Source organism: Bactrocera tryoni, chromosome 2 (genome assembly GCF_016617805.1).
Source record: "Bactrocera tryoni isolate S06 chromosome 2, CSIRO_BtryS06_freeze2, whole genome shotgun sequence".
Taxonomy (NCBI): Eukaryota; Metazoa; Arthropoda; class Insecta; order Diptera; family Tephritidae; genus Bactrocera; species Bactrocera tryoni.
The window spans coordinates 73,115,226-73,127,573 of NC_052500.1; the positions used below are offsets into that span (position 1 = coordinate 73,115,226).

Below are 12,348 nucleotides of genomic sequence, written 5' to 3' on the forward strand. Positions count from 1 at the left end.
CATTACAAACGCCATTCACACAACTAAAAAGAGAAACTACGAAGCATATTGACAGCAACTACTTTAAGCTGAGGCCGTTTAACTGACATAAGTGCCCATAAACTAATCGCTATATAAGATTAGTTTTGTTGTTTTTACTTTCGCATTTATTCAGACAGCCTACAAAGTTATTAGCAGCCAAGCAGACTGCCAGCCGACTACACAGACCACACAAAAAGGGGAAAAAACCGAGGTACAAATGACATTTTCCGCCTTTGGAAAAAGTAGACTGAGGATAGAAGACAGAATTGTCTGGTCTGGTTGACAGCGACAATTCGGATTGCTGGCCAATGACTACTAGATAAGTGGCTAAAGTAAAGTAGCATAGGGTTTCCCCGTACTTTTCGCACTCTCTCGGTGAACGACCACAAAAAAGTTAAGCTAAAAGAAGGCCATTAGAAAAATTGCGGAAAACGAGACGAGCGTTGAATATAAGCTGTGGCTTTAAACGTCTGGCGGCGTTGTTAATAACACTTGAATGCGCCCACATCTACACATACCCGGGGGGGTCTTGTAAAACTAACATAACTTTTGGTCATTAGTGGATTGTTGGCAATGATGGTGACCGATCATTTAACGGGCGTAGAAGTGTCTCTCAAATGCCAAACAGTCTTTGTGGTTGTAGTTATTGTATGGGCGGGTGTGAATGCTGTTAGCTTTTGGCCACTGCAACAATTTACTGTGGGTGACAAAATGCTTAAAGCGCTTTAACTAAATAACAGTAAAGGCAAATGCGATAGTTTGGTCTTTGGAATAATGAAATTTGCACTTAGCTTATTTTTGTTTTGTTTGCTTTACTGAATTGTTAGTATGGTTTGTTATTCACTTGTGGCTCCTCAAGATGCCTTAGCTTGAGCTTCCAAAAGTTCTGTCTCTTACACCAATTAAAGCTTGCACTTTGTTTTGACCCATTTGCAATTTAAACATAAAAGGCTTTTGTGACAGCGCTTGTACCGATGATGGCCAAGCTTCCGCGAAGACTAGCTATCTGGTAGTCGAAGTCAAGAGGACACGGGAGCACCGACCTATTTCCTTGCTTGCTCATCAGATTTACAATTTCCAGCGATTGCGCTGTGGCCCGGTACCCATACCAGTCTTATCATAAAGACATTCGATGCTATTGATAACGAGGTTAGAAACTACTCGACGATCCTTGAACGCACTGTAAATGAGTTCAAGACTAGTATCGCTGCTTTGTTATCTGATTTAGTGGTCACTTCTTTGATGGAGAAGATACAGATGGAGGATGCTACAGCTACCTTAATGGCTACAAGCTCGGCTAAGAAGACACTGAAATAATCAGGAAGTATGAAGTTGATAGAGCGCTCCTGACAGTGAACCCTTCCAATAACATTCCCCACAAGCTTTGACCCATCCGTAAAGAAGCTCCCTGCCCCTCTCCTCCAGTGGCTTGTTCCTACCCATAGCTTCCTCTTCGGTATATGGAGAGAGAAGGAGCCACCAGAGTCTGAATTGACGACTCCATAATCTAAGTGAACCAGTATGATGTCAAAGTGTGTGAGAATATACAAGGGTTTGGATACGTGTTCTTTTAAGAAAGCCAGATTTTCTGAGCTTTAGCGGCCATACATCTTCTGGCGATGTCTACGGACACTATGTTCAAAATCGCGTTAAGTAGCATGGTTAGAGTGGACCTTAGTGCACCACGCTTGCATGAACTAGCAGTAAAACTTCCAGCTACTATATTATAGGCTGTAAACTGCGCGAGAAAATAGGCAGGACAACTACTGGCTGCAAGGAAATTTAGATATATACAACCTTCGGGCATAGCTCGGTGGAAAATGGCGGCTTGGCAAACTTTTCAACTTATAAAGAAGATTCAAAGTAAACATAGAAAAAGATGGTTGAGCTTAAGATATGTTAACTACGCACAACACTCTAAACCTTTATATGAATGGCACGAAAATGGAGGATGGAGTTGATGCGGGGGATGCAGTCTATCCAAACTTAACCTATATATATTGTAAACAATGGAACCTTTTCCGGTTTTCCACATCTACATATATGAGTTGTAAATAATTCAACTTCTTGCGTTCTCTTTTTTGTATATATCCTATTCTTCTTCTTCTTCTTTACAGCCGTAGACATTGCTTACGCCGTTATAGCCGAGTTCCTGTTCTGTATCTAAGACATAATTATTTTTGTATGTTCATGCTGTTCACGAAGCCGGCTCAACTGACGCTCTTATTTATTTATTGACTTTTTTTCCTGTTCGCTTGTCTACTCATTTTTCTGAATTGCTATTACACTCTTTCCAATTACTCCAGGTATATTGATACATTAGAAATATACAAATGTCTAACAATTACTTTGCTTTTGCCTGTCTGCTATTATTACTGCGCTTTCCAGTAAGTGCCATAATACAAATGAAATCCCCACAAAACTCAATCAGATTGAAAGACAGCTTAACCTCTACCAACCCTTATAGAATTTGCTGTGAAAGAAAATCAACCAAAATACAAAGTCAAGGGGTTCAAGGAGAGCGCAAAACAAAAGTACCGAAACAATACTGAATTCTATGTTAAACATTTCTATTTTTGTCTATTACTGGGTGAGCTGGAGTACATATCTATAAAAGCATATGTATGTAAATTTGTATATGTGTACTATATATGGAATAAATCAAACAGTTCGTCCCTTGTCAAGGTTACGACATGCGCTCGCTCAGAATTCGCTGGATCCGTCCGTCTATTTCTCTATTATCCTCATTTGTTTAAAGCGAAGAGCAGAAAACGTGTGTACATTATCGTTGCATACTAACAGGCGGCAAGTCACATATGCTCTAGTGTATTTAATAAGCTTTTACCTTCTTTCTGCTATGCGACTTACATTGACATTAACTGTCTGTTTGAATAAATAACTGACACATTCGTAGAAAAGGTACCACAACACTCACGAGAGACAAAAATACAAACAGTTGGAAGGAAAAGTTTACAGACATACTGTCAGAGTATAAATTAGTATTCGTCTTTGTAGGCGTATGTATACAAAATTCTGTATCTGCGCTACTATTATGTTTCTTGTTTTTCTTGCTTTCTTTGCACCGGCAATGCCCATTGCCGTCCGCTTTTATACTTATATATTTATTTACCAGTGACTAACTACCACCAGCCACCCTCAATGTTCTCAGTTTTTCACTTCTATCGAACTACTGACACATTCCTCATTCTGCAGCACTCTTGGCATTCAGCTCAAACGAAGCGTCATGTGAAATGAGTTATGGTAACTGTTTCAACTCATAAATAAATAATTATCGTAATGGCAAATGAGGCAAAGTGCTGCAAGTCCATTTTGGTATGCCCTTAGTACAAACAGTCAAAAATATATTTGTAGATATATCAGCACATACATGTTTACCACAAAACGAACAGCCTGGGTACGATCGAAAGGACTATTCCATAACTCTGCAAGATAAATGGGCAGCACGCCATGTTCATGCGTTTACACAAATTTATGGAAATGTACATATGGGCTATACATGGTAATACATAGTCTTGACTCACATTAATTTTTCCTTCGTTCAACTAAAGTCACACAATATTTCATTGAGTTGGCATATTAGGGGTTGTTGTCACAGGCTACATGACCTATAGCCACACATTTTACGGAGACCACATGTGCAATTTCTCTAAATAGGAAAGGGGTATAAAGTATAAAGTAATTCAAACGCTAAAACTTTGATCTAATGGGAAAACCTGCTTTAGTTTCAGAAAAAGTTGAGTTGAGCATGGCTTTTGTTCTTCAAATTATATTTAGTGTTATACTTGTTTATAGATAAATGTAATTTTTCCGGAATCCTTCGTCTCTAAAATATTTTCACTTAAATTTATCTAACTTCATAAGCTCAAAGAATCTTCTCAAGGTCAATTGTTTGAGAGTAATCCATTTAGAGCTACTATCAGAAAAAAAATTACTATGAACTCTACTCACACCTCCGCCGTCGCCATATTAATCAAAAACAACAGTCATTTTGATTTTACGTGAGTACCTGCCGACAACGACCTTGCCCCACGGTGCTTAGATCAAAACAATGCGTTAATCAGCGGCACAAATACTAAATACTTTTTCCGCCTTAGTCGGGTTGGATACCGACCTAAAACCTTCGACGTGCTTTGAGTCCGGCACCCGGCCGCAGAACGACTTCATACTGAACTAAAATTTCAATTCTACCTGCCTTTAGGTTTAAACCACAGCCACCACAAATATCCCGAATCCCAATGTGCAGGCTGGAGCGAGCTTCAAGGGCTAATTGCTCTCCGTGGTACCTGATTTACCAGTTGAGCACAAATTAAACTCAATGACTGGTGGCATTTATTGATTGAACTTCAAATGTCTTTTCATTTGAAGTAAACTAATTCAAAGTCTATAATATCAGTTCAAGATAAGTTTAAGTATTTCACTATTTCTACAAGACTATGCTGAAATTTCGAGGCAAGCCAAATAACAGACATAGTGCATATTGGACTTTAGTCATCTCTTATGACAGGCATACCTTACCGTGGGCGAATTTCGCCCAGTGATGACACATTCATCAAATAAGGTTACGGACTTCCATTCCATTTTTCGAATTCTTCAAATTTTTGTTTCCGAACCGCAAGAAGTCATTCGTCATCATTCATCATTCATGGAGACCTGCGATCTCAGTGTATTAGGTTAAATCCCTTTTAGTGGAAGAGTATATAGGAAAGCTGAACCGCCTATCAATGTGCAAACGGGTACACCTAATCTGATTGCCGGGGCTTAAAGTAGTAGCCGATAATGAGCTTGCTGGCGAACTAGCCCATTCTGCGGCAGCGTCCGGGATGATAGGGCCAGAACCATGGATTGTAGTGGGGTTCCACACTATAAATAAGCTACTCCACACGGACGAGAGAGTGGGGTAGCACTGGTAGGCAACAGGAATGCTACATACCAGGCTACTTCTGGGAGGATACAACCTTGCAAGGTGGTTTACGTAAATGATCAACCGATACAGTTCCGTCTCCTTGGCGTGCTCTATACAAGGCACTGCAAGCTCAGGAAGCACTTGTCCTACATGGCCATAGTCTCTTGCGTAAAACTGCCGAATCCGCGTCATAGAACAGGAAACTTCAGAACTCCTGATTCTGGATTGCCCAGCAATTCGCAGAAACGAAGTTTACATCTACGTGGTCAGAGTTCACATCACCTCAGTCTCGCCCAACAGGCTTCCAGGAGCGTTCAGGATGCTGGACCTTTGGGACCATATGTTATATTAAACAATAGACCATAAGTCTGAGTGCAAAGCCTCAATTTTGCTATTTATCTATATATGCTTAATTTTTATATGACCATACTTGTACTTTTACGATCTATCCTTATTAAAAAAATATTATTAATTATTAAAAGTGTCTTAGCTGACAACAATGGCCAAATCTTCTTGAACCGCTACATTGCACAAATATCGTTGTTTGTTACGTGCCACAACATCCTGCGCCGGACTCTTTAGCATAACCCTATACTACATAAACAACGCCACCAAAAACAAGAACCATATGCCCTTCTTCTGTGTCTTCACTCGCCTTACCTCATTGTAATAGGGTAATACTTTAATGGCTACTTAAATAGTCATTTCCCTTTTTGTTGTCGACAGCATGAACAAAAATTTTTATTCTGGACTTGTATTTCTGATATATCCTGCACACCACTGCAGATGAGGAGTGAAACCGGCTGGCTCAAAAGCGCGTTCAACAAATGTCTCTCACTCAAACTTTGTGATTCTTGACTTCCACGCAATAGAGTGTCTGAAAGCTTGAATGAGCAGTGAACTACTAGTGGTTGTGCAAAAGTGTTCGCCGTCAGTCTAGTGAAGGCAAATAACCATTCGGCCAGGACGTGCATGGAATTGAAATGTATAGGAGCACTGCTGATGAACGGTTGTTGCTTGGTGAGCTATGCTCATATGTATATTTGTGTGTAAATATATGTATACATATATATATTTAAGCTTTTTTGAAAAATTATTAGGCTTTCACTTTCCGCTAGCATCTTGTTTTTCCTATTTACCCATTAAGGATATGTGTTGATTGTTGCATAAAAATTATCAATTACAGTGAGGCAAGAAAGAAAGCTAGTTTTATAAATTATTAACTTCGAATTGATTTCGAGTTAGATGCAAATAGCTTTAGTTAGGCCTCGTGGGAGAAAGGAAAGCGTTTCAACTTTAATGTTGAGTTGTTTAGTCGAAGAGACCGAAACCCATGTCGTCGTCTTCCTCGGACTCCGACTCCTCCTTTTTGGCTTCTTCCTTCTTTTATTAATTATTAACTTCGAATTGATATCGAGTTAGATGCAAATAGCTTTAGTTAGGCCTCGTGGGAGATAGGAAAGCGTTTCATTTGTTTTTATATTTATTTATTTGGATTATTTTCTTAGCTTTGCATACCCTGTTGGGTAATAAAGCGATTAGGTATAATACACTTATGCCTCCCGATGATATCAGTCTGTTACTAAGTACTAATGAACGAGTTTTATATAAGGTCTATGCCGGTAAGAGAATTTGATTCAAATAATGGAGCGACTAATAAATATTTTATGGAAACATTCATTTTGATTAAATTTCTTTATTTTGTATCCCCTTTCGGGTAAGCATTTGTGTTCTTCCTGTCAGTAATGAAGCTGATGGAAAAAGTGTGTTTTAGTATGTTGATTATAATGACCATAAACAAATCAGGCTTAATATACAAGTATGCCTACCGATGATATCCGTCTTTTACTAAATAAAAAGAAAAAAACACAGAAACTTCAAATTTAATGAAGAATCTTTATTATAATTTGAAAAAAAAAACATTTTTTGGTGTTTACTTGTTAAAGTTATCTCTTTCAAATATTGACGAGGGCTACGTCTCAGATGGTCCATCCGCTTAGTTCAATTTTCGGTGACTAGTTCGAGAATTTCTACTAGTAAGTGACGCGAGTTGTTTTGCTCCAAGGCCTGAATCCTAGCGGAATTGTCCGCATAGAAACTAGACTTTGAAATTATCTGCTGACCGAAGTGTTCTCTCAACAAATACATTTATTGATGCGATGTGTGAGAAGTGGCGAAGTCGTATTGAAACCAAATATTTATTTCCGAGTTAATGGTCGCTATTGACGGTTACGTTCTCACCGTCATCATATTTGACGAGATATGAACCGATGATTGAACAGGCTTACAAACCACTTCAAACTCTGTTTATTTTCTGGACGAAATGCATGCTCTTGAAACTCTTCAGTGTGTTCATTGTCCCAAACTCGGCAATTTTGCTTGTTTGCGCATCCATTGAGTCAGAAGATGGCCTCATCGTTGAACAAAATTCCGTCAAAAACGTCGGATCTTTTTGGGACTTTTGAAGAGCCAATAGAGCGAAGCGATGTCGCTTGAAAAGTCGAGCCGCTTCAGTTCTTGCAGAAGCTGTATTTGGTACGCTTTCAATTTGAGATATTGACCTAAAATGCGCCAAGTCGTTCCATACGTCAGTCTGAGTTCCTGCGAACAGCGCCGAATCGACTGTCCACTATGTTACGACTGCTGTATTTTCTTCACTGCGTGCTGGACATGTTCTATTCGGTCGAATTTTATCCAATAATGAATGCTAGGCCTCAAGATGGGTGATGGTGTTGCGAATAGGACGCTCAGTAGGCCGATTATATTGACTATAAGTTGAACGAAGTGCGCGAATCACATTCTTAAAAGAACGTGAATTTTCGTAATAAAGTTGAACGATTTGTAAACGTTGTTCAGGCATTAGTCATGGTGAAACACTAAACAATATTTAACAAAAAACATGACAGCTTGGTACGACTTACACGTCATCTGTCAAAAAAGGACTATTGAAAATGTTTCTCTATTTGAATCAGCCGTTATAAATATCGTTTTTGCATAATCCTTTCTTTTATGAAAATATACAACTTGACTGCAAAAAGTCTTCATATACATTTGCCTTATGCAAATTACAGCAAACACCTTCGCCTTCGAAATTAATCACCGGAAATTGGCAAAAAAGCTACGAGACAGCTGTGATGTTTAAGTTGCCAGCAAGAAGAGGAAGAAACTTGAGTGTGTAGTTTTATATATGCTTATACAATAAGGATGCAGAAATAAATGTCACTTCTACAAAGTAAACATCAATAAATTTCACAGTTAACAGTAATTCAACAATAATAATAACAGGACCCATAAGACGGCAAACGAGACTAATGACGCAATAACGTTAACTAATAATCACAAAAGACCCAATATAAATGTATGTAAGTCTATGTATTTGCATATTTGGATGACTATGTGTTTATAATTCAGGAAAATGGTAAAGTAGTACCCAGCTTGAAACAAGTTGTCATCGTTATTGAAGAACGAATATTAGGTATACCTACTATTTACTTTATCAATGTAGATATGTACTCTATAGAAATATATACATACATATGTATATATTCTAGCCTAAACACATTTCTACTAAAGCTCAGAACACTGCTTAGTTATGCCGCAGCTTCAACTTTGCTGAACTTGGAAAAATCCTCAAACTACCGTTAACTCTTTTTATATACGTCACAGCCCTGTTGCTTATCACATACTTTCTTTCACGTTTTTTGCCCGGCACGTTGCTTGCAACATTGGCAGTCGGTGATATGGGTTTAATGTTTTATGGAGCAATAAAACGGCTCGACAAGACTTGTACAGCGCGCCACCGCCGTCGTTGCGCTATTCGAATCGGCTCAAGCACGTTCCAGCCTTTGCCGGTCGTCACTCTTGTACTCGCTTATCCTTGTTTCTCCTCTCTTACCTCAACCTCGTGTTTTGCATGCGAAATGGCATCAACGTGGCTGACTTACTGACTGACAGCGAACGACAAAAATCAATTTTATAAAAGCAAAAAACAACAACAGCTCTATTAGTTTAAGCGACATCCACAAACAACAAAAACAACCACTAAAGCCCAACGTAGCGCAATAAATGTAAGGGTAATGACGCGATAACGGTATAAATAAAAACCGGTAAGACCCGTTAAGTTGCTATACAAAATTATGTGAGCGTGTAGTGGGGAGAAACGCTGAATATATTTTTGTTCGCCATTGGTAGGGTATATTTATAATTTTTTAGTTATTTTAGGTTGAAAAAAATGTTTCAAAATTATTTGTTCGAGACTTTTTAACTAATAACTCTACTTTTCTGTACTCATTTCCATTTCGTATTTTTATGCTATTTTTAGATGACAATTTTCATTGAGAATGCATCGGTCGCGAAACGCCTGAACGCCAGTCAAGCTTTCGATGATACTTGGAATACCGCCTCCGATTTGGAGAATGAACTAGAAGTGAGTGAATATAATTACTACTTGTATTGTAAACATATCATATAATTGAAGAAGTAGCCTGATAAGTGTCGTAGAATGGTGTGGCAGAATCAAAAGAAAAAAACCATCGAGTGCATTTAACAATTTTTCACTTAACTCATTCACCTACTAGGTCACTAGTTTGAAACTTATACACTCATTGACTTTTTAAGAGACGAGAAATCTATTCCTGAACAGATGGATCTCACTTAAACTAAACAGGCTGGCCTAAAATATTTGTAGGAGGTCCTTTAAGTCTAAACATAAATATGTCTCTTTCTATCCGCACGTTCCTAGTATTCTCGGTTTATATAATTCACTTTAGATAGATCTTTTAGATTAGCAGCGAATATAGGGTAGTCGAAAAAGGTTTTTCGTATTTCTAATCAAACTTCATATTATTTTTTTATATTTATAATGAACTTTAATGAACCAAATATGTACCATTTTGGTCGACCACTTTTTGCCATTTTTCCCCTAAAGACATTATTCCATCAGTGCAAAACTTTTCTGGTTTCTCGGCGAAAAACTGCGACAAGTAATTTTCACAGGCTTCTCTTGAAGTCAACTTTACTCCATTAAGGGAATTCTGCATTGACCAAAACAAATGGTAGTCCAATAGTGAAAGGTCCAGGCTATATGATGGATGCATTAAAACTTCCCAGCCAAGCTCTACCAGTTTTTGCAGAGTCTTTAAAGATGTGTGTGGTCTAGCGTTGTCCTGATGGAAGACGAATACCTTTTTGTTGATCAGTTTTGGCAGTTTTTTTCGATTGCTTGCTTCAATCTCATCAGTTGTTGACAGCAAAATGTAGAATCAATCATTCGACCAGGTTGCAGTAGCTCATAGTGGATGATTCCTTTCCAATCCAACCAAACACTCAGCATAACCTTTCGAGGCATCAATGGCTTTGCGACTATTTGTTGACCTTCACCACGCTGGAACCATGATCTTTTTCGTACACTATTTTCGTATTTGATCCACTTTTCGTCTCATGCAAAGAACGATTTCGTTTCGTTTCAGCAAAGAATCACAGATGTTAATTCGATCCGTTAAATTTTACACAGACAATTCATGTGGTACCCAAACATCTAGCTTCTGGTTCGAAAACATTTGATGATGTACATATGTTAAGTTTCTTAGTAATGTCAAGGACACTTATGTGACGATGCTCGTCAATCCTTTCCACAATTTCATCGAGTTTTGCAACATAGGTCGACCAGAGCGAGGTGCATCTTTTACATCGAAATTTCCAGAACGGAAGCGAGCAAACCATTGTTTCCATAAACTTGATACATTTCGTTGGTGGCTTACGCGGCATTCTTCCCTTCTTTATACAAAAATTTCAAAATATAGCGAATTTCTTCTTTATTTTCATTCATTTTTAAACGAATTTAATATTTTTTTGGTTAAATGAAGCTTAAAATCTCATCTTTCCAACACTGTATGGTATGACACAATGTGATTGGTACTCGTAGCACTGGAAATATACTCGTACTATACATATGACTGCAACGACATCTATTGAAAAAATACGAAAAGACTTTTTTGATTACACAATATCAGCGATAAAAAGTTATCGGGATCCTTAGAAACTATTTTCTTTTAAATTTGATTTTAAAAACATGCAGAGATGCGCTCTCGAAGCACCGCTGCCACGCCATTTCAAATAGTCCTAGTATTAAATTTATGTATTTATGTAGTTGAGGAAGCCTATTTGCTAGCGCTTCCGCATTTATGTATTTTCGTTTTCTTTGTTTTTCGCTTTTGCTTTTTGCTGTTGTCTCTTCTTCCTTATTAACTTAGTGCATGTTGCAGCAAAAGCGTGCCAAAAGCAGCAGCAGCAGCTCATCATCGTCGGGCAGCAAAGATGGCCAATGGTCCGGCTGGTCGGAATGGTCGACCTGTTCACGTACCTGCGATGGCGGCATTATGCAACAAATACGCCGCTGTTACAACACAAATGGCTGCAAGGGCGAAACCATACGCTATCGCATCTGCAACATGCAGCCATGCCCCGAGCTGCAAGACTTTCGGGCGCATCAGTGTGCCGCATACAACGATGTGCCCTACGACGGTACACTCTACACGTGGACGCCGCACTACGACTATGTGGAGCCATGCGCGCTAACATGCAGGTGAGTGTTCTAATGAAATAAAAAACAAATATATGTATGTATGTAGTATATGTAACACACATACGCTCTCCATGCAACAAACCTTTAGTGTTGTCATAGCCTTCGTCCGATAAGTGCAACTGCCAGGACCCGCCATTCAGTCCGTTTTTGTGTTTAGTGATGATTTTTTCTTTCTATTTCTGCCTCGCGCCGGAATCGAATGTCAGTTACTCGAAATTTATGCTTACGTGTGCCACGCTAAATTCGTGAAAATTTGTAAATACCTTTGTGTCTAGTAGAAGCGTACACAATTCACCGCATCCACAAAAGCAAACCCAATTTATGGCATTCACTTGAACCGTAGATCAAATTTAGATGCGCCTCGTTAAGGGATGGTATTGGTTACAGCGAATTGTTCCCGGTTATCATTTGGTGTGTTGACCTTTTGAACCGGCTTCGGGTTTCCGTTTTGATTTAATGCAAAAGTTTGTTCACAGATTAGTTTAGGAAATATATACGAATAAGCAAGTTTGAGTCAGAAAGTTGAAAAATGCAAGCACATCTGTCAAATCTACAGTAATTCAGATGTGATGGAGGAGTGGACCCACCTGATGATCTAGGTCTCTTATTCAAATTAAAGGGAAAACTATCAATGCCTTATTATTTGATGCTAAAGTCCTAGATGCGCTATCGGACGTTCTACGTTACGTTCTGTCGGATTTGAGACCTGTTCGTGCTGGCGTGCCTCAAGGCAAACCTTCCAGAGGTCAACTCTGACTCCACAATGACGGCATCCTATGCTGGTGAACTGCACTGCTAGCATTTACTGCTTCCAGAAATC

The 12,348-nt window shown here is 38.8% G+C and overlaps 1 protein-coding gene across 4 annotated transcripts in view; it reads left to right on the top strand.

Moving 5' to 3' along the window:
• Positions 1 to 9,266: 9,266 nt before the first annotated feature.
• Positions 9,267 to 12,348, top strand: part of LOC120769457 (protein madd-4) — a 73,422-nt gene continuing 70,340 nt past the window's right edge. For 3 of the 4 annotated variants that reach the window (XM_040096464.1, XM_040096465.1, XM_040096466.1), the window contains exons 1-2: positions 9,267 to 9,371; positions 11,209 to 11,528. In XM_040096464.1, the coding sequence (XP_039952398.1) occupies positions 9,267 to 9,371; positions 11,209 to 11,528 (425 nt within the window). Of the gene's footprint in view, positions 9,372 to 11,196; positions 11,529 to 12,348 lie in introns of all 4 variants that reach the window. The other variant, XM_040096467.1, reaches the window with a different exon arrangement.